Source organism: Elgaria multicarinata, chromosome 2 (assembly GCF_023053635.1).
Source record: "Elgaria multicarinata webbii isolate HBS135686 ecotype San Diego chromosome 2, rElgMul1.1.pri, whole genome shotgun sequence".
Taxonomy (NCBI): Eukaryota; Metazoa; Chordata; class Lepidosauria; order Squamata; family Anguidae; genus Elgaria; species Elgaria multicarinata.
In genome coordinates, this window is record NC_086172.1 from 50,491,213 (window position 1) to 50,515,223 (window position 24,011).

The following is a 24,011-nucleotide window of genomic DNA, read 5'->3' on the forward strand; positions in this document are numbered from 1 at the left end:
CGGTTATCCTGGGTCAAGGGAGGGTTTAGCCCAGCCTGACCCTGGGATCCCCTGTGCATCGTCTGCATGCACAGCAGAGAGCCCGGGCCTTGCACCGGGCTAAACCCTTGTCTAGGAAGGCCCTAGGATGCCCTTAAGTCTCCAAGTTTGGAGGCTTACAAGTAGCTAGGACACATATCCGATAGGATTGTGCCCTTAGGGTACAGTCATGAGTCACTTAGAGCACAATCTCAGCATGGCTGGTTGGGGAATGCTGGGAGTTGAAGGATCTTTTTTCACTCTAAACATGCATAGAATTGTGCCTTTAATAAGTTATCACCTTCTAAGTTGGAGGCTTAACTGTTGAGTCCTATCTAGTTACTAAGGAGAGGTTGTGGAGAGGCTCAGCTAGCATCTACTTTGTAATCTTTTTGGCACCAGGAGAGCATTTTCCCAGGGTTTTAGCCCTTCAGTTTTACATAGTTGTGCTTGTGAGACCTTTCCACTGCCATGCTTTTACTGATTTATACTGGTTTCATTCTGTAGCTGTTTATATTTATTTATTTATACATTTTACACACTTTTTATTATGTTCCTATATTGTATGGTTTTAAGCTCTATTTCGTGAACCACGCAGAAAGCTTTGGCTATTGGGTGATATAAACATATAATAAATAAATAAATGTGAGTTTCTCACTGCTCCCCTCCCCTCCAAATCAATTCCAAAGCTTGGCCTTGTCACACTCCAAATTATGTGGCTGGATGTTCACAGCCTGAAAAACTCCCTGCCACTTTCCCTTTTTCCAAAACCTACCTGGTGGTGGCAACAGAAAAACCTCAAATGGAAGCTCCATTAGGCCCTGCATAGGTGCTGCTACCCCTAGAGTCCTTGCTCAATGAACCAAGGAAAATGTAGTTTTTGTCATGCTTAACGATCCATCAGCAGCTGCAGGAGTGGTCAACTTGTGTCGCTACAGATGTTTGGGCCTACAACTCCCATCAGCCCTAGCCAGAATAACCAATGGTGAGGGATGATGGGAGTTGTAGGCCAAATTACCTGGAAGGCCACAAGCTGCTGGCCTTGATAAACTTGAGACTAGATGCTGCCATAGCAGCATGAAGGAACTAATAGAAACTCTTCACTGAACCTGTCAATTGCTACTACATCCATTGCAACTTGAGTTTGGATAGGAAAAAGGAAGAAGCAAATTGCACTATGAGGGCGAGCCCATTATGGACTGAGCCTGAACTTTGGTGGAATTTGGACTCATTTTGTAATGAGCTTTGGGTGTCAACCCTTGAAATTACCTCTCCAAACCTTCTATTACACATTTCAATGTTGTTGTTAAATTAATAGTAGGATTAGGGAACTGGAAGTTTCTCAGAATAGAATAAAATGTCATTTTTTAAATGTAAGTTATTTTGGGTTTGGAAACAGATACAAACAATTCTAGCTTTTATACCAGATTTTTTTTAGTGGGGTCGGGGGGAGACACTGGATTTCTAGTGCACTCTAGTGGCTGCAGGATAGAAGTGTTAAATCCCTGAAGAAATTAGTCTGTGCTTTGAATAAGTTACTAAAGAACATTAGAATATAAAGAGGAGGGCTAAAATCTTTTAGGCATAAAACTCTGGGACAAATAATACAAACACCTTTTTGATATTGACAAATCTCCTGTGTTCTTGTTAAATCATAATGAAAGAAGGGAGCTTCCTAAGTTCTTCAGACACCTTAATAGTAAATGCACATCAACTTGGGGCAAAGTGTCCCCCTGCGTGTGCACAAGCAGCAAGTGCTGTTGCACTCACATGCTACTTGTGGTCTTCCCAGTGGGGCATCTGCTTGGCCCTGTGTGAACAGAATACTGGATTACATACGCCTTTGTGCTGGTCCAGTGGGGCTGTTGTGGACAACAATATTTAGGGGCACTAATGAAGCCGTGCATAGTCCAAGAACTATGCCCCAGGATCCTTCAATGCTACTGAGGATGTTACAATACACCTGGAGACATTACAAAAGGTCCTGGCGTTTACCTCTAAGATTGCACCGTGCAATTGTATATATTTCCACCGTGTGTTTGTATATATTTCCTAGAACTGATTTGAGGGGCTGAATCCAAAGGCGTTGTTACGCCACTGCCGATTCTCCTGGGTTCCACCCATTCCCATCTGCAACCGGCATCCACCACTTGTGGGATGAAGATTTAATGTTTCCTGGGCCAACCAAAAATGAGCGGAAGTGCTAGTTTCTGGAATGAGGCTCTGCCAACCTGTCCCAATTGAGAAATGGGAGTTCTTACTCATTTCAGGGATTTCTTTGGGAGGCACCTAATTTCTATGGTGCAACTGGTGGGTCCCACTCGTGCAATGGTATCAGCAGGCCACAAGAGAATCGGCGGGGTCAGAAGCACCCCATTTGATTCTGCCACTGGTATTGTTTAATAAGAAAAAGAAAACGCTACGTACAAAACTATTTTTCTGTAAAACTCTCTTCTTTCCCCCTACCCACGCCGGTGAACACTGTACGCTCATTCACAGTCTGCAAAGCAACAAGGTTTGAATGTAGCCCACTAAGCCTATCTAGAAGGAACAGCAGAAATCTGTAGATCTGAAGGGATGATAATAATTTCTCCTATTTCTATGAATTTGTCATTTTATATCATGGCAGAAAAATAAAGAAAACAGAGAGGCAAAGGGCTGGGTCAAGTCTGAGTCTTCCTTGCATGAACAAAAGGCTGAAGAAAAAGCATTTTCTCAATTTCTATTTGCAATTCAACTAGGGGTTTGATGTGTGCCTTAAGGGGGCCTTCGCTCCCAAAGCTCTAATATCTTCAAGTAAATCTTGAGAAGGCCAGACAATCTTACCAAAGAACTTCTCACTCACACAGTCAGTTCTCTTGATTGTTTCTTGCCAATGTTTTATGTGGTTGTTGACCCCTATCCAGATCTAAATCCTTTTCTTGCTCCGTGTTTTGTTTGGGGAAGTGGTTGAATTTCCAAGCAGCCCTACAGGAAGGAGGTTGTAGAGCACATATTTTAATGCAGCTAGCAGTAGTGGGAAAGACTCCTGCCTGAGACCCTGCAGAGCAAATCAAGAGTAGATAATACTCTGCTGGGTAGACCAGTAGTCTCTGACCTGGTATATGATGGCCTTATTATTATTATTATTATTATTTATTTATATAGCACCATCAATGTACATGGTGCTCCTTCTATGTTCATGGCTGGTGTTGTGAAGTGGGTGCAGGGAAGGTGAAACCAAAGTACAGTTCCTGTGGGCAATATGGTAATGTGTATACCTGGCATCATCAAAGCCATGTAATTTTAAGTACTGCCTATGCCCGTATGAGCCTGCCCATGATTTAAAATGGGTGCTGGAGGCTGTGCTTATCTTTAAGGTCAGTTAAATTGGTGGTCACTAGGGGCAGCACTTTCTCAGTAGTGGCCTCTACTTAAGGAATGTGCCATTGGCCTTCTCCCTTGCGGTATTTAAAAAGCCACTGAAAATCTACCTATTTTTAATAGCTTTTACCTGATGTGTTTTATTGGTCATGGTATGGTTTTCCTGATGTTTTATTGCTGGAATACACACACAAACACACACACTCTCTCTAATTACTTTATACCAGTACCCAACACTGCCACTCTTCACAAGGTGCTGTTGCACTTGTGAAACCCACCACTTGCGCAACAGGGAACTCAGTGCTTCTGAAAGGAACAGCTCTAGTTAGTGGAGTTCCCTTCTGCAAACACCACTGATCTGTGCCTTTCTGGACATGAGCATTTCTGCTCACTTCAGATTGGTTCAAAAACTGCTAGGTTCCCAATGCACTAGGAGTAGATTCCACTCGCACGCAGGCAGTATTGTGTACTTCCCATTAGGTTTTAATGCAGAAGTAAGCAACTTCATGTCCTGCAGATGCTTTGGACAAAAACTCCCATAGTCCCTGACTATTGGCCACGCTGGATAGTGCTTGGATTCTTGACGTTTTGTGGACTAAAGCTAACATGACCCAAGCAGAGTTTCCCTTCCTCTTCTCTCCATCTCCTGCAACAAAGTGTACAGCCTCCAAATCTGCTCTGGAAGGTCGCCCAATCCAAGAGGGCACCTTTGAGGGCTGCAGAGAGAAAGAGGAATTCAGTCCATGGGTGGTGCCTGTTCCACTGTCAAAAGGACACCACTGGAAGTAACATACTTGCTACAGAATGAATCACACTGAACACAATAAATTCCACTGAAGACATTGAACACAATGGAAATTACTTCCAAGTAATCATGCATAGGACTGCTCTGTCACTCACTTAATCAGAGAATTTCTGGCAGTCCTGTGCTAGGACAATGAAGGAATGTATGGCCAATGATATCTATGGCTGCTTTAAATTTATTCCCAGCTTGTTACACATGTCTTGTATAAAATGGATATAATGCATGGAACCACACTGTTTTGCATGGCCCTGAAAACTTGCATTAAAGGGGATTAATGACAGCATGTAACTGGTTAGATTCTGTCAATGGAGGCCAATTCACACAGATAGCTGACAATTACCATGCAAACTCATTTAAAGCACCTATACATTAGAGTAAAACAAGATCACATGACATTTTACCACTCCCAAAAAACCACCCTCTTTAAATGTTCCTATATGTAATTTTAAAAATCCAAAAGAAAGTTAGTGTGGAACAATAATACCTTTAAAACCTAGGAGGATATTAAAGGAAAAAATGTGCCTGTGTTGTAGCTAGACAAACTTTACAGCAGAGAGAAAGTTTCAGAGCTAGAAATGCACTCATACTTCCTTGTCAGCATATGGAGAATGGGGACTTTGGTTTGCTGATGTGGATGAAAGTTAAGGGCTCCACGTCAGTGAGTGTATGTTTGTTTGTAGTTCATAATTCCCAACTGGCACTCACTGACATGCTTCTGCAATTGATTTCAAGACTCTGTTTAATTTTAGAGGCGGCTGCTACCAAACTAAGATACTGTTGGCAGGAACGTTTGCTTTTCTGAAGGCTAACTGTGTTCTTTAAGCCAAGTAAAGAGGAAATCCTTGTGCTCCACATTCAAGGCTACAGAAACAGTCTTTTTTCTTTTGCCCAGTTTAGTGCATCACAAAACATTTTGTTAACTTTTCAGTAGTAATCTAATCAGATGGGCAATTTTCCAGTTTCCCTGTGTATCTTGACGCCTGCATTAATATTCCCATAGTTGGCCGGGGTTTTCACCAAAAATATTGAGATACACTTCCTAACCAACATCTTCCTCTGACATATTATCCTAAATGCACTTAAGTTCACCCACCTGCCCCAGTAGCTAAGGCCACAACCCTATGCACACTTTAAAAAGTAATGGGGGTGTCTTCATGGTGCTGAAACCCCATGCTTTCCCTCCCCAGGGGTGGTGTCGGGTTTCTGGGTGGCCATCCTTGGACCAGAGCTGCCCAGCCCTCTTCGTGGTAGAAGGCAATCAATCGCAGTTCACCTTCTACCAGGCACCGCCCAGCCATGTCTCTGCTGTGACTCCAGAGTGAGGCAAAGGACTGTCTTGACACCATCTTGCACCTCCTTGCCCAGCATAGCACCTCCTTGCCATAATAGATTATTTTCTGAGCACAAGAGGTGGGCTAGTAAAAATGTTGATCCTAGTTACTATAAAAGCGAAAAAAGAAAAGAAAAGGTCAGAATGATGATCCAGGATGGAATGACCCATCTCCAAGGATGGAAAGACTTTGTGTTGTAGTGGTTAGAGCACAGGTGGGGAACCTGTGGCCCTTCTGATATTGCTAGATTTACCACTGGCCACGCTGAGCAGGGAATTCAACAACATTTCAAGGGCGAGAGGTTCCCCACCCATGGGTTAGGGTGTCAGACTAGGAGCAAGGAGACTTGGGTTTAAATCCCCAAAGAACTATAAAGGTAATATGGGACCTATAAAGGTAATATAGTGAGGAGACTGAGGGGCAAAAAGCAGGAAAGGAGCAGGATTACTAGCACCCATGGTGGCAAAGGCGTTACATTAGTCCATATATATTCCACTTATCTTTATTCGCATATTTTTATCTCCATACCAGGCAAAGCTTCACATACTAAGTTGCTGTGTGCAGGAACAGGTCCAGTAAAAAACAAACCAACCCAAAACTAAAAGAAACTAGAAGTTCCCACCATTTTGGTTATAGAACACCCCTGGCCCCAATACACTAGAGATGTTACAGATGGTTCTTCAATAATATTTCTGCCTAGTCAGCTACGTTAGCTCTCAAACAAGCGCCAACTTTGGACAGATTACCAATCAAGTGCCTATTATGGTTGTATAAAGTCAGTCAGTGTATGAATGAAACTTTAATCCTGCAGCACAGTACAGTTATTACCTATGATCCAGTATGATCCAGTGTAGCCAATGTTCCGTGAAAAACAAAAAAGCGTAAGTTTAACTTCCAGCTCAGCTAAATACTGGGGTGGAGAGGGGTTGTTATCATTGAATGAGCTTGATTAAACCATAGTTTTTATTACTTTTAAAATGGGAAGAATAGTGTACCGCCCAGAGAGCTTCGGCTACAGCAGTATACAAATGAAATAATTAAATAAATAAAAATAGTGACGTGAAGAACAGAAAGAGCTGCTAAATGATGTTAATGAATTAGTTTTAAAAACAAAGCTATACTTTTGTAAATTGAAGCAAAATTCTAGGCAATAATTAGAGTGGTTTTTAAAATAATATTATCTAGGGATACTGGGGAGCTGGGTATTTATGTATTCTAAGTACTGTTTTGGCATGATAGATGTTTAAAGGCAGAATATTAAGCTTAAGAAATTATCATTATAAATAAACATATTAAATTAATACAAGGGGGTGACTTTAGTTTACACTTTAGCAAGATTTAAAGTATGAGCTGCAGTTCGAAATTATTAAATTAATTCTACAACCAAGTTAAAATTGTGTACAAAGTAAACATTTTCATCCAGTATAATAAAATCATTCAGGCCCATTCTTGTAGTTCCCATTAAAATTAATGGGTATGCTTTATAAATGTTATTGTTTTCATTTTTACTCAATATTATTGACAGCTAACTCTAGCTGACAGGAAGAAAATCCATTGGATCAATAAACAATTCATAGTGCCCAAAACCCGTGCTGTGCAATGCAAGAAAACAGATCTTACCCAATGGGCCTTGTGTCATCAATGGCTCGGTCTACTGGGATTAGATCACTGAGATAGACGTTGAAGTTTCCCTCATTCCATCTCCTTTTTGCCTCTTCTTGTTTCTCACCTGGGACCACAGCAGGACGCCCAAACTGACCCGGTGCTGTGGGGTCCCTTGGGCCAAGCGTCCTATCAATGGCTAACACTTTGTGCAATTTAGTATTTTCTGTGAAATGGATCGCACTGTCACTATGATTGATTTTCCTTAATTGGTCCTTATCGACTAAATTGACACTGTCAACATTCCCTAGTTTTGTTCCTTCAGCCAGAATTGCTTTAGTAGCCGCTACCTTAATAAGACCAGCTGCTTTGGTCACATTAACTGCTTTCAGGTTATCTTTGCTTTTGTCGTCTATCAGTTGTATATTCTTTTCTATCAATCTCTTTCCTTTGGCATCGGCTGGGGGATTCTGCGATGCTGGAAGGACCACCTGTGCTCCTTCCTTGCTTATAATGACTACTTGCTCTTCAGATAGAACCTCGTTTGCACGTGCAATTTTTGCATCCTCCTCTTTTGGCACCTTTCCTGGACCTGTTGCATTCATAGACCCTCCCTTCTCCTCGGCTGCTTTTGAAGTAGCTAGCTTGCCGCCAGGTAAATCCACTCTCCTTGTTGCTTCACGAACGCCTCCAACACTTTTTATACCCCCAGTCCTGTTTACTGGAAATTTTGGCGCCCTCAGTACTCGGAGGCTATCTCGAGGTTCCTTAGGTTCGCTTCCAGTTGGCAATTCCTGTTTCTGTACAGCCAAAGAGCCTTTATCCACCAACCCAGTCTTAAAGGAAACCTCCTTTCTTCCCATTGATCCTTTGCGGAACGGCTTGAGCACTTCCTGAGCGACTTCACTTTTGACAAGAGCTGCCCTGTGGGTCATTTGGACGAGGGGCTGCCCTTCTGCTGCTGAGGGGGGCTTCAGGTCGCCCCTCTGAAGAGCTGGCTTTGTTTGGGGTGGGCTACTGACGCTGACTGCCCCCCTCGCTTTCTTTTCCAAGAGAACAGCGGAGGAGGGCTGAGGGGGCCTCCCCCACGCCTTGGCTGGGATTGTCCTGTGCAGCCCCATCGTTTCTTGGGGGCTTTGGGTGGACGGTCTCTGCCTTTCCCCGCCTTTCCCCACTCCATCCTCAGCCCTGTTCGCCTCCTCCTCGTGGTTCCTCTCAGCACCTCTCTCATCCCTTTCCAAGCCAGTCGGGGGCGGCGGCGGCGCCTCGGGGTTCTCTCTGGACCACCTGCCGCCGCCGCCGCCGGGGCCGTCCTCTGGGTTCCTCCAAACTCTGAATCTCTCCCTCTCCTTCCTGATCATCTCCTCTTTCAGGACTCGGGTGTTGATCTCGCTGAATGAAAACTTGAGCGCTGCCATGTCAAAGAGCAGCCAGATGATGGAGGCTGCGAAGATAAAAGCGAAGGCTCTGCCGCTGCCTCGGAAAAGCTTCCGGATTTTGTTCATCTCGGAGAAAGTTTGGCTCGTCCTCCTCCGCGCCGCCTGCACCCTCGGCCGCCCCCGCCTTCTCCCCGCTGGGCCTCCTTACCTAACGAGGCGGCGGCACACGCAGCCCCTGCTTCTCCCTGGAACACGTCTGCATGTTGATCTAGAGGCAGCCTCAAGTCCTGCTCCCGCCTGTTGCGCCTTGCTTGCGTGGCATGTTTGCAGCAGCGGGGCATCCACGTCTCCTCAGCTTCGCGCGGGCCGCGCAGCCACCGCATGCCACGGCCTAAGCCACGCGCCACGCCGGAAGGCCCCGAGCGGCCCACGGGCAACTCGCCGGTTCGCCTTAGACCCCGGCGGCTCTCGCCTTTCCTCGGAATGGGGGCTGTTTCTCGGTTCCAGGACGCGCTGAAAGAAGGAACAGGCGGCCGCAGATCAGCTGGAGAGAGCAAAAATGGGTCTCTCCCCCCCCCGCCTCCTCCACCCGCCCAGCTCTCATTCCTTCTCTGTAACCCAACACCACCTCACAAAAGAAAACAACCTCCAGCCTGCAAAGTTCTTGGGAGCGTGGCTCTCCCCAGCACCTTCCGAGTCAGGCCAGTTGCAAAGACTCTGGCAAAGTTATATGCCCAGGCCAACGCAGATGCAATTGGGCACTCGCTTCTGGTTTAGGGCTCGTGTTTCCTGGTTGCCATAGGAAAGGCCTCCTCAGAAGGGCTCCTGGTGACACACACTCTCTGACAGTTCTCCTTTTAGAAACACACACACACACACACACACACACTTTGAAGAACAGATTACTTCCCTCTCCTCCCCCCTCCTTTCTTTATTTTCCTTCCTTGTTTGTTTGGGAAGGACTTATTTTAAACCAACACTCTGCTGTGTTCAGTGCAGGATTGTCCAAGATATTTTGCTGAGACAAAGAATAAGATGCCGTCCCTCACTCATTCCATGCACAAAAGTTGACTGGACTGCCAATTGAATCTTCAATACTGACAATGGGACATGGTCCTTCACTATACACAAGGGGATACAGAGCAGAATGAGTGGCACACAACAGTCTCCAAGACCTTGCTGCTGCTTCTCAACTTCTGTTTCCTGAGGCAACTGACTCACTCTGCTTGATGGCTCTGGTTCAGTAGCAGGGCTCAGGCAGCAATAGAAGGTGCAATGTTCCTTGGGGGTGGGTAGAAGATTGCCTCTGAGCATGTGTAAAAAAGGTTTTCCCTCACAGTTCAGAAATCACAGTGTGCATGTTTCTGACACTAAGTGAAAGAGCAAAATGTGGGTGGGTACACTGAATGTATTTATTTTAAAATGTACAGCCCGTTCTCTAAATACATTTCAAGGGTGGTTCACATAGGCATGATAACAAAACACAATGCATACAAAAAAGAGAATCACAAAGTAATATTATTATTAAAAATAATTTTATTACTAAAAGAAGCCTCAGCAACTAAAACAGTAGGACTTTTAAAATTTGGAATTAAAAATCTACAGAGACCAATACCCCATCACCCATCATTCAAAAGGTTAGAATGTAGGCAGCTAACTAGGCAAATCTCTCTAGGAAAAGAATTCTTCACATGGGGAGCCACCACTGAAAATTCCCCCATTCTGACTGCCACCTGCCTTATCTCAGATGGCAAGTTCAGCAGGAGGAGAGCCTCAGAAGATTTCCTCAGAACATGAGCAAGTTGGTGTAGGAGCAGATGTTCCTTCCAATACTTGGGGCCCAAATTATGTTAGGCTCATGGAATTGAATGAATCGTCATTCCGCATCATAAAATTCTAGATATTATGTGATATTAATGCTGCATGGGTTCCAAGTGCGTGAGAACTGGTGCAATATACTTGTGAAGAGTGTGAAGTCTGAGCCAGGAAATCTCAGGCTCAAATCTCACTTCAGGCTCAGACAGTACCATGTGTGTTTCTAGAAATTAAGCATGAGGGGGTGGTTTATTTATTTTTATTTATTTTATTTATTAAACTTATATACCGCTCCCATAGCCAGGGCTCTCTGGGCGGTTTCAGTGCAATGAGTGTGGTGATGCGAAGAGTGGAAATTGCATATATGCGATGCTTAGGGTTATTCATCCTGTAGATGCCTACTGCACTTTATCCTATCGTAAGAAGTTAGCAGCATGCAGCCTTAACGTCCTTGTGCATCTTTACTTCTTAGTATGCATAGCCTTGGAATGCAAATGGGGAAATCATGGAAGGCACTTGTTTCTGGAATGTCTGACCAATTTGATGCCAACTGTGCTCATTAATAAACACCAGTCATAATGCAAGTGGACCCAATGGAGTCCACTTGCATCATTGTGCATTTGATCTCTTGTATCAAGTGCCCAAAAGCTACTTACATCAGCCAAACAAGACTATCTTTAAAACAAAGATTAAATGGGCACATATCAGACATCAAACATAAGAACATCAATAAACGTGTCAGTGAACACTTTAACCTTCCTGGACTATCAAGGACTTCAGGGTGGCAGTTCTAAAGAAATTGAAATCATGGGTTCACTTGGAACATGAGGTTGCAGAACAAGAGGTTTTTTTTTAAAAAAAAAATAATTTAAATTTTATAATTAATAATCACGCTACATCAACTCAATATACCACAATAATGAATTTTTTTAAAAAAACTTATTAAAATAATATAATAATGTCTCGTGTACCCCCCCCACGACCCTTATTTTCCTTTCCAAAATTGTAATGTATCCTGCAATGGTTTACTCCCTTTCCCTAATACAAATTTAACAAATGGTCTCCAAATCTCATCAGTCATTTTGCTTCAGCACGCCTCTCTTAACTTTAATACTTCTCGTGAGTCTGTTATTAATAGCTATATCCCAGACTTCTTTATACCATTCTTCTATTTGATAATCCCTTTGTTCCTTCCAATTCCTGGCAATTATTAATCTAGCTGCAGTTAATAAATTGTTTATTAATTCTTTATTATTTTGCATACATTTAACCCCTTCATATATTGATAACAGTGCTGTCCTTGGCCCTATCTTTAACTTCCATCCCATTATATCATTTATCTCTTTAAATACTATTTGCCAAAACCTCTGAATAGCTTCACAAGTTCACCACATATAGAAATATGTACCTTTTTCCTGACATCCTCTCAAACAATTTACAGAATACTTTTTATCCATTTGATGTAATCTTACTGATGTTAGATACCACCTCCATATCAATTTATAATAGTTTTCTTTTATTCTTACCGACATAGTCTTTAATAAACGTTGGTTCCATATCTTTCCCCACTCTTAAGTACTCAACTGTCTTTCCATATCTTGATCCCATGTCATTTTGTAATGTTCATGCTGCTTTCCCATTTCCAACAATCTATATAAATAAAAATGTAAATGTTCGTTTATTCCTAATCTAAAATCTCCAAAAGTTCTTCACCGATTGCTTTGAAATTTTGACACAACGTTGCATTTGAATACGCGCGTGTTTTTATGTAACTATATTATAGATGGGGACAAAAGTGTGTCTTAGAATCGAAGAAATAGGGTATATAAAAGCCCAGAGGCCTCCTCCATGCCACTTATGCAAATAGGAGAGAAGTCATTGTGACATCACCAACCAGTAGGCCAATCCACTGCCTCTGCCTTCTCTCCTATTTCCATGTTCTCTCCTATTTGGCGCCATCTAGCGATGTTTCTCAGAACTGCGGCCTTCTATGGAAGTTCCAAATTCTGAAGAAAGGTAACTGCCAGGAGATTCCGGCCTAGCAGAGGGGCCAAAACCCACTAACCTCCTCAACACACCTGTGACAGGTAAAAACATTCTTTTTTTGAAAAACATTGCCAACTGTTGGACGTAAAAGCAACACATGCTATACTACATATTGTACGATTCCATTTCAATGTTTCCAGTTTTCTGCGTTTCAATTGAAATATTTCGTTATTTTTTAAATTTTTAGCTTTGTTTTTTAGTTCGTCTTTCTTCCTTTTTTAATGTTTTGCAATTTTTTATGTTTTTGTTATAACTTTCTATCTTCTTTTTCAGTGCAATCAATCTGCTTTAGTTCATCCAAATAATGCCTCGCGGAAGATCACACTTAGGTCGTCGTAGTCGCGGAGCGAAAGCAGTGTGACGAGTAATTGCAAATCTGACTGAGGAAGAACGGGCATCAGCGAACGAGCAAAAAAGACAAAGAATAGCTCAAATATGTGCCAAGGAAGCAGCCGAGCGACGTGCAGCCAGACTTGAGGATGCACGGTTTGAGCACGGCGATTGCGTTCTACAGCTTCAGATCTACTTCGTTCTCAACAGAATGAACACGACAGGCTGAGAGTGGCTGAAAGACGTCAACGAGAAACAGCACATCAGCTTCAAACACGACTCCGTACTCAACAATCAAGCGATTACAATCGCCTTGCATTCCGGTACAACCCAGCTGATGATTATAGTTTGAGCTGGCATGTTCTCATCGGCACTATGACTGAAGTGTGTCCTTATTGCAAGGCTCTGAAATTTAATGGAGAAACAAAAGGAATGTGTTGCGCCGGCGGAAAAATTAAACTGCCTCAACTTGGAGAACCACCAGAGCCATTACAAACTTTGCTTGCCGGATATACCGCAGAATCAAAGCATTTCCTATCTAACATCAGAAAATACAACTCATGCTTCCAAATGACGTCGTTCGATGCAGAAATCGTAACAGTTCCATTTATGCCAACTTTCAAAGTCAAAGGATAAATTTATCATAAAGCCGGCTCCCTCCTCCCGTTTCCAGATAGTCAACATAAATTCCTACAAATGTATTTCATTGGTGATGGCAATGATGAATTGAATGCACGCTGCGGAATTTCTACCGGCATAAAAAGGTCCACCGTTTCCAAACTGCAAGAGCTTCTTCATGAAAAAAACAATTTAGTACGTTTGTTCAAAACAGTAATTGACATGATGCCATCTGATACACACAAGATTGTTATTCATGCTGACAAAACGCCTGCTGGAGAACATGTGCGAAGATTCAATGCTCCAACTATAGACGAAGTGGCAATTGTTATAGTCAGAGATCAATTCCAACCTAGAAATATTGTTCTTCATCGGAGAAATGATCAATTGACAAAAGTTGCAGAAACTCATCGATGCTACGATGCCCTACAATATCCAATCATTTTTTGGGATGGTGCCGATGGATATCACTTCAACGTTAAGATGATAAATCCAGTCAGTGGCGAAGAAACAAATATGAAATGCAGCACAATGAACTATTATTCATACCGATTAATGATTCGAGAGAATGAAAACAATCACATTTTGAAATGCCGTCAATTGTTTTACCAATACATCGTAGATATGTATGCAAAAATCAAAACAAAATGACGCGTGCTTCGTCCGATGTAGAATTGCGTCGTGAACAAAATTACAACACGGGTGATCTTTTGTCGTATGTGCAATCAAATATTCCTAAGCTAACGCTTGAGCAAAATGGCATTTACAATCAAATAATGCAAACTGTCAATAACGGGGTTGGAGAAATCTTCTTCTTAGATGCGCCAGGAGGAACTGGTAAAACGTTCCTAATTACATTGATTCTGGCAGCAATTCGATCCCAAAATGACATAGCCTTAGCTCTTGCATCGTCCGGAATAGCTGCAACGCTACTAGGTGGAAGAACTGCTCATTCTGCTTTGAAATTGCCATTGAACATACAATTCATTGAAACTCCCACGTGCAACATTTCTAAAGCATCCGGCATGGGAAAAGTATTGCAAAAATGCAAACTTATTGCTTGGGATGAATGCACAATGGCGCACAAAAAATCACTCGAGGCTCTTGATCGAGCATTGCAAGATTTGCGTGGAAACATTAGACCATTTCGGAATGCATTAATATTACTTGCAGGAGATTTCAGGCAAACATTACCTGTAATTCCTCGATCGACACCAGTGGACGAAATAAATGCTTCCCTGAAATACTCTACTTTGTGGCGACACGTAAAGATGTTAAAATTAAGTACAAATATGCGTGTCCAGCTGCAAAACGATCAATCAGCTGAGATATTCTCACATCAATTGCTGAAAATTGGGAACGGAAAGGTGCCGGTTGATCTGACCTCAGGACGAATTTCATTGCCTCATAACTTCTGCAATTTAGTGACGTCAAAAGAAGAATTGGTTCAAAAAATATTTCCAAATATTCAAACCAATTATAAGAATCACGATTGGCTGAGTGAATGAACTATTCTTGCGGCCAAGAACAAAGACGTCTACGAACTTAACAATATTATTCAGTCTAACATTCAAAGCGAGGCAGTCACATACAAGTCCGTCGACACTGTTGTGGAAGCAGATGAAGCGGTTAATTATCCAACAGAATTTTTGAATTCACTCGATCTGCCAGGGATGCCACCGCACATACTGCAATTGAAAATCGGCGTGCCAATTATCATGTTGCGAAATATCAACCAGCCGAAGCTTTGCAATGGCACACGGCCTGCAGTAAAAAAATTACTAAGCAACGTCGTAGAAGCAACAATCTTGACAGGACCTTTCAAAGGTGAAGATGTCCTTATTCCTCGCATTCCTATGATTCCAACGGATATGCCATTTCAATTTAAGAGATTGCAATTCCCAATTCGATTGGCGTTTGCAATCACCATCAACAAAGCTCAGGGCCAATCTTTAGAATTGTGCGGTTTAGATCTAGACACGGATTGGTTCTCACATAGACAATTATATGTTGCATGTTCTAGAGTCGGCAAACCAGACAGTCTCTATATATGCACAGACAATGGAACAACAAAAAAATTTGTATACTCACAAGCATTGTGAAATTAAACATATTAGAAACGTGCGCTTTCTCTTTTCTTTCTTTTCCATTTAACCAGGCTGAGCCACAGCAACGCGTGGCTGGGTACAGCTAGTATCTTATATAAGGCACTCATTATACCTTACTATCTTTCCACCTTCCTCTTCCCTTTGTGTAATCAGCTTTTCAATCTCCATACACTCCCTGCACTCTAAATTCTCCTTTTTCCATTTTTTTGTCAATTGTTCTAGCTGTAATGCCTCCATCCTGGAATTTTCTCTCTCCCTTACTAACTCCTTTATTATACATCTTTTCCATCCAATCTTTTAATTTATTTACTTAAATCTTTTTTAAATCTTTCTTTTAGTTCTCTGGGAAATTCTGCACCATTACTACTGGAGTTAGGGGGGAGATCTTTGGCATTAATTTTCCTTTGTATTTGGCCCAAATTTCTGTAATATTCTTCATTAAAGGATTCTCAATTTCCTCCATATCTTTTTTTCCAAAATTGTTAAAAAATATATTTTCCAATTTGTACTTCCTTTCTTGCGTCTCCCACTCTAACCATTCTACATCTTCAGATCCTCTTATCCCCTCTATCAAATATCTTAAATGATTTGCAATATAATACCATTTTATATTGGGAAGACCCAAACCTCCAGTCTTTTGGGGTTCATACCATATCGTTTTGTTAGCCCTTGCTTTTTTATCTCCATTACAATAATTATTAATTACAGTTTGCCAGTACTTCAATTCTGCTTCTGACATTTTAATTGATAGCATCCTAAAAGGGAAATTAACCTTTGGTATAATTTTCATTTTAATAATCACTATTCTGCCAAACCATGATAATCTTATCTTCCTAAACTCCTCTAACTTTTTCTTAACTTCTTGTTTCAACCCCTCAAAGTTTCTCTCTCCCAAATCTTTTAAATCTTTAGTTACATATACCCCCCAAATATTTAATTGACTCCCTTACTTCAATCTTTACATTCCTTCTTATCCCTTCCTGTACCTTACTATAATTAAATAACATCATCTCTGATTTGGCCAATTAATTTGCAGCCCTGACATCTCTCCAAATTCCTCCAAATATTGTTTTATTCTTTCCATTTTCTCTAAGGGCTCTTCTATTGATAATAAAGTATTGTCCGTGAATAGACTTATTTTAATCTTTTCTCTGTGCCCAATCCCTTTAGTACTTTCATCTTTTCTGATTGCATTTGCCAAAATTTCTATTACTAATACAAATAAAATCAGGGAAAGGGGACATCCTCAGAACAAGAGTTAATAAAATTTTTTGATTGTGTTCATCAGGGACTCAATAGGGACTATGGTTTCTATGCTACATTGTAAAGATTCTTAGTGCACCTTGTGGTTAATAGCTGTTGCTTTAAGAGAATGGAATGCTTGCTGCAGATCTACCTGTTCATCTATCTTTTCCGACTCAAAGACTGGGTTCACATGTCATGTTAGCCCATGGTGGCTGGTAAGCCATATGGTGGCGGTGGTGGGGTTGTTGTTTTGTGAACAACTCAGCATGGGTGGTTAGTGCATCCACCCAACCATCCCCTTCTCTTCCTCTCAGTCCTCCAGCCTGCATTGTAGGGGATTGGGCAGGAGACCCATTTTGTCTGCTGCCAAGAAAACCAAAAAAGGAGGCAGAATCCAAAAAAGGTACTAAAAATTAAGATAAAATAGAATAAAGCCAATTTTATCTTTATTTTTAGTACCTTTTTTGGATTCTGCTGCCAAGTTCCCCCTTCCCAGCTCCAATCAAGGTTGGGTCTCCTTCTTTTTAAATGTTCCACACTTCCCTGTAACTGGCAGGCAACATGCCAACCCCTCGTATGTAAAACAACCCATTCTGCTGACCGTGGGTTCTCTGAGTGGGTTGTTTGGGGGGGAAACAAGCCACTGTGGGTGCTAAAACAGCTCACAGATGATACACTAACCCTTTATGGGTTGCTCCAGAAAACAACCCCTTGTGGCTTAGCGTGTTGTGTGAAGCCAGTCAATGCCTCCAGTTCCACTTACAGCATCTGATGAAGTGGGTTGTAACCCTCGAAAGCACATGCTAATTCATTAAACTATCTGACCACCTAAAACAGTCTATATTTGTGCTATACTTGAATTTGACCAATTTGAGTTCAACTCCCACCACAGTCCCATGTCACAGCCGGAAACAGGATACCTATCAACTCCAAGGAAGTTTTTTAGGGCACAATCCTGCTCTCCACTTCTGGAGGGCAGGGCATGGAAGCTTCGTGTATGGGTGAACAAGGGTGTGGATAGATGGGAGGGTATGTGTAGTTGCCTGATTTCTCCTCCTTCCTCTCATTTGCTAATGAGCAATGAAAGCCTACTTGGCAGATGACAGGAAAGGGTGGGGAAGAGGCGGAAGAGCCAGCATAGTCCTTCTTCCCCAACCTCATGCAAACCATCAACTTCAAAGCCACAACAAACCCTCTCTAGGCAAATATGTACCAAAGAGCCCACTGCAGGGAGGGCTTACTTTCACTCCTAGCAGGTATAGGATAAATGGGTCTGTATACTACAATGGGAGGAACAGAAGTTGCCCCACCACATACAGGCATTAGGGTCTTTGCAGCCTTTGCTGGTGATAAATCACTACTGAGAAGGACTGGCCACAATAAAATCGGATGTTCAGAGCAGATTCTTATCCACCTAATGAATGAATTATTTACAGAGAATGAAAGGGAATATACCCTCGCTGTTAAACTTCGCTTGCACATTATGAATCATGAAACATTTCACAGCTGGGAATGGCATTGTCAAATAGCCCTGCCATAAACTTTGCAGTCTGGTTTTCCTGCTCAGCAAATACAAATGTGAGGGGTTTGTTTGAACAGACCTGCTCAACACAAGGCAGCAGCCTTTATGGGTATGAACTGATTAATTAACTCCAGACCACTCTAACATTAGAATAATATTGAGGGTTAGTCTTTTATGGGCAAGAAACTCTGCTGTTTAATAAAACACAAGGGCTTTTCTTTTCTTTTTAACATAGGGCTTGGGGAAGAGAAAGTGACTTTGCTCTGCTGAAGTTTGATGCTCAATCATAAAAGGAGAAATCAAGGCATCACTAGCCTTTGAGGTTCAGAAAGGAATGGACTCCACTTTTCCAATAACAGGTATACAATAGTCTAGTTTTACACAACACAACAGCAGAGCACCTGCTTTGTATGTAGTAGGCGCCAGGCTTGACCCTCACAGGTCTGAAAGTTCCCAAATCCATATAGGGTATGGATTTATTACACAAATTTCATTACATTATAATAGTATTATATTAAACATCATTGGAACTTTTTCTTATGGCAAACATGGCTGCCTTTTCTTCGAGTCCAAGAGTTTAGCTTCTAGAGGACCAAATCTTTTATGCTGCTTTACAATAAAGAAAAACTTGAAGGAGAATGGCTAGCATTGCTAGCATTTCTTCTGAGTAGACTTACATCTGCTCATCTTATCCACACACACACATCCCTTTCCCCAGCCCCAAAGGAAAGGAAAATGCCCCCAGCCTTAAAAGGAAAGTTTTCGCTACCTCTACCCCAGGCTCAGCCACTCAATTCCCCCCTACCACCTCCTCCTATGCCATTAGAGGTGCTGTGTATGTGTATGTGAACAAGGAAAGAAGGGAGAGAAAAAGAGCATGGCTAGGTGCTGGGAGGAGGAAGAAATAGTAAAGAGCTGAGATGGAGAGAAAGGGCAAGGCTAGAGGCTGGGAGGAAGAGGCAGTGTTTATTGACAAGCTAAAGAGACAATGTTACCTGATAGAAATGTAAAAGATAAGATTAAACAAGCCATGATGTTTATTAATGCAGTTCGATTGGCTGTTGAATACACAAGTGTTAATTGTTAATCCCTGTTCCCTCATTGAGGTCTGGCCTCTTCTTGATTGGGTTTGGCTCAGTCGTATTGAAGCATACTGTTATTTGTGACTGAAGCTGGTGTTTTATACTGAAACTTACCACATTTTAAAATCTGTTTATATAGTTTAAAAATGTTAAAGCTATAAAATTATAAATTGTAGAATTTCTTAAAAAACTTGTGGTCATATGTTTTGTTTTTGGAGTGCTGTTTTGCATCACCTGCATACCGGTTGATTTAAAAGAAAGAGTGATGGTGCCACGCCCATTGTTTTTGAAATGGAGAGGAGTTTTGAAGGAAAACTGAAAGGAGAAAGAAAAGATAGTTTAAATTAAATGTGTCAGTATAAAGTTTCGGCTGGAAAAGATTAACATTCCTGTGAGTTTTTCAAAGGAAGCTCTGCATACCTGAAAAATTTGCTCTGGTGTTATCACTCTGAACAATATTCTTATAAATTAGAACAGTACTTAGATTATTAATACTTTAGGAACTAACAGAGCTGCAGACTGAAGCTCTGTTAAAGTCTGGTGATGAGGAAGAAGACAATGCATCTAGTAAAGCATGTAAAATACATTTTAAAATGAGGAATCCTAATCTATGTTCATGATTTGTGGCACAATCTGGTGGGAAACTCCATTCATTTCAGTTGCATTATGAAGACCTCTGGTGGATCAGACCAAAGGCCTTTTTAGTGTTGCATTTGGTTTCCTGCAGTGACAAACCAGATGACCAAAAGTAGAGCATGAAGTCAACAGACTTCTCCCACTGTTGTTCACTAGCAACTGGTATTCAGAGGCATGCTAATTCTAAACCTGGAAAAAATAAATAAATAAAACACTTACCTTGTCCGCCGTCTTCGGGCCGCACCCGGCCCCTTTAAAATAATAAAAAAAATGGCGGACGCCGCAGGGACGCGACGTCCCTATGCGTCCGCCGTGTGGTAGCCTGGGGGAGACGCGCTAACGTTAGCGCGCCTCGGCCCCGCCTCCCTGCTGGCGTAAGCCAGCAGGTCTAGCAAGGCCCAGGGTGTTTTTCCCCCCTTGCAATTTTACATGCTCTCATTGGGAGTATTAGGAGTCAGAAACTCTTGGAGATCTGCTGGAAATCACCAAGTGATCTACATGCAGATTCTGATCTACCTTCTGCTGTCTGCCTCGACTGAAATCACAATCAATTCCAATATAAATAAAATCATTGAACCTACAAGTGATTCTGGATTCAGCTACTTGGAGACTTAGCAGGTCTAGGTCTGGCCAATGCCTGGACCTTCTGGGAATGCTTCCCTGAATTCCATGGGAGAAAGGCAGAATAGAAATATAATACAATAAACCAGGAATGAGCAACTTGTAGACCAAAACCCATGGAGGTTTCTATTTACAAAATTATGACATCCAATCCATCTTTTCTTTCAGGTAAAACTGCTGAGATCAGGGTGTGACAGTCTAGGCCTAAATATACTCAAGAATAAATTCAGCTGCCACCAGTGAGATCTACTGTTTTAGTCCACAAATTGCTTTTGTTCCATGTAGTTTTCTGTCTCTGCACTTGGTGGAATTCTCAAGTAACTGCTTTGATAATAAGCAAGAGGAACATGTGTTCTGGACTGAGGATGTACTAATGCGTAAGTGAATATTAGGTTTATTTTGAATATTCATGCAAATTCCAGTAAGTATTTCATGCTCACAATTTCATAATTGAACTTTGAATCCAGTGCTTCAGATCTGTACCATTCATGTGGAAAATTTGTCACTTTGCAACTTCACACTTTACCACTTTGCCAACATTTGCCACTTTACTAATGTTTTGTTAGCAATCACATAAGTGGTAATTAGATGTTAACGTTCTTGCATGCCTAAAGACTTGTTATGTGACACAGAGTAACTAATTATAAGAATAGTTTTTCCATCTTCCAGGCTTCCTGATGAAACGTCTAATGGCAAGTAGGGACTGTTCACTTTTGTAGAGGGCACACATGTCAGTCTGAATATTTATACTGTTTTTCTAATTTCAGTCTTAAAACCAACTTGGAGTACCTTATCCAAGGATGCATACATGGAATGATTTTTCAATACATTGTCTCCAGACTTGTAGGCTTCTAGATGCAAGGTAATGTCAACATGATGAACACATCCCCACATTTCTTTCCCCCCGTGCAAATATATTTGCATTGTATTTCAGAACAAAACAATAAAACAAACAAACAATAAATAGAATACAACATATATGAGTTGTGTGGTTTTTGAGTTACAACTGTTTGCATACAGCCACATAATGTAATACTTAAGGAATTAGGGTATTTCTGAAAACTGTATTATGACAGCACATTTTTCCAAGTAAGTTAGGAAATTATTATTTCAGCGATCAATCTATCATCAACACCCTTTCTAGTGAGTAAGCTCCATTGAACACAATGAGACTTACTTCTGACTAAACATGCTTATCAGTCTTTATCAGAAACAAAAACATTTAGGTGTGCGTCAGATCACTGATTTATGCTAAGGAGTGTTCGTTTAGGGAGCAAATATTGTTAAATATTAACTCTAAAGTCTGTTAGAGAACACAGAACAATTTGATCTTTAGCCAATTATTACAAATTTCTACCATTTTGCTATTGGAACAGCAACAAAAAGTAGTGATATGAAACAAAGGTGCAAAAGTAATAGGATAATAATATTGTTATGCACATGCACTCTACTTCTGAGTGGTGAAATGTTTCAAGGGCTCCTTACCCAGGATTCAATTTCCTTACAAGGGGGTCACTGGAGACTTATGGCGTGATATAAGGTTTATACACACAAATATGCAAGGTGAACATAAGATGAGGCTTCACAGCATTAACACTCCAACAGATTCCTGTTCCCCATCAGAGAGCTTGGGGAAACCATAGTGTCTTACGATTTCTTACCAAAAGTAAAGTGGGCTTTTCTACATAAAGGTGTTAACCTGCTGCATCTACTTTCAGTTTTGTTGAAGAATTGAGATTCAAGCAATACTGTAGGAATATTTCCTTTTCTGCTACATAATCTCTAGGGCCATTGCTAGACCTAAGGTTTATCCCTGGATCATCCAGGGGTCAAACCTGTTCATCTAGGTGACACACAGGGGATCCAGTGCTCAGGCAGGGGTGAACCCTGGATGATCCCAGGATAAACCTTAGGTCTAGCTGTGGCCTAGGTGTCATTGAAAGATAGCAGAAAACACATCTGGAAACAGCATTTTCTTTCACCATCAGAAATAAAACACCATTTTCCTCACACTAAAAAAAAAGTTGCCAAAATGCTGTTTACAATGATGAGTTCACAATAAATGATGAGTTCACAATAAATGCCTTGTGTAAAAAAGCTCTAAGCCTCCATTAAAGTTCCAGTTCTAGCACAGACTGACTTCTTGCTACACATGCACACTTATCCCTAATCCCCTCCTGTTGACTAGTGGGGGATGGAGGAAGAGCCACCATTATCTTGGCCCATTGAAACACATCACCAAAGTGTTTTTGCCTATAAGCTTCATCCCACGTACCTGCTTCCCTCAGATTATCCCCATAGCGCTAAGCTTTCGCGGTGGTTGTTGTTTTTGCTACCGGGCGACAGCAATCCTTTGCATACCAGGAAGTGAGTTTAAGAGGGGAAATGTAAAAAAAAATCATTAAAAAATCAACAGATGACCCAATTCAATTCAAATTTGGTATGCTTAAAGCACTCCCTAATATCTATTAATGTGCCAATTTTGGTGTCTTTATCTTTAAAGATTACACAGATGTAAGCATTTCTTTAAAATCGTGCTCCTGTGCCCCAGCGGCGGCTCGGAAGTTATGCTCAAAATGTAGGGGCTAAATACGGCAAATCTTTTGGCTTTATAGCACAATTAAGGCAGGATGCATGGGAGTACTTCGCAATCAAAGCAGATTATAATGTGGAAAACTTCTGAGTCCTTTGCATGCAATTTGCAGTGATTGCACAGTATAACGCTGGTGTGATAAAGCTCTATCAGTGATTCTTTTCAGGTCGTAAGATACCCACACTGAAAGCTCTACTTAAGAGCCATAGATTACATGGATGGAAGGGATCTTGATTCTCTTTGCAATCATATTCTGGGCACTGTGCTGTTAGGGATCCCCCAAAAGTCATTCAGACCAACCCCCAACCCATAACAATATCTTTATTATTACAACCAACTAGAATGTCACAACATATTGTGCAAGCTGTTTTCCTAGCTTCTTCAGGCTGAATTTTAAGCAAGAAAAAAAAGGGGTGGGGGAAAGAGGAGGGAAAGAAAGTTGTTCTTGGCTAGAGTGATGTCTGCAGCTTGTAAGATAGAGTGGAGGAGGTGTTATGTACAAACCATGCTAGATGCAAAAGTACACCAAAGGCTACTGGGAGAAAGAAATAATGACTGCCCTTCTTTTGAAAATGTAAATGCCAGCAGTTAGTCAGATCTGTTTCTAGCACTAATTGGAACACATGGGCCCTCTGTAAGGCAGAGAGCATAGCTGAACTGTCTTCTGGTCAAATTGGAAAAAAAAACCCACATGGATGTCATTTCTGCTCTCGATCCTATTGCAATATTTTTTAGTATAACCTCCCTCTTTGCATCTCAATAAAGGCTTGATAGGAAAGCATATTTTGCAGGGAAATGCAATATGATATAATGCTGGTTCTTTCCTTTCAGGAGGTAAAAGGATCCTCTGAAAAACTAGAGATGGAGAATATGTTTGCTTTGGAATATGTTCACAAG

The 24,011-nt window shown here is 41.5% G+C and overlaps 1 protein-coding gene across 1 annotated transcript in view; it reads right to left on the reverse strand.

Annotated features, from left to right (window-relative positions):
• GALNT5 (polypeptide N-acetylgalactosaminyltransferase 5) overlaps nt 1–8,624 on the reverse strand; it is a 35,980-nt gene extending 27,356 nt beyond the window's left edge. Inside the window, exon 1 of the mRNA XM_063118624.1 lies at nt 7,138–8,624. Coding sequence (XP_062974694.1) covers nt 7,138–8,624 — 1,487 coding nt within the window. The remainder of the gene's footprint in view (nt 1–7,137) is intronic.
• Nucleotides 8,625–24,011: the final 15,387 nt, after the last annotated feature.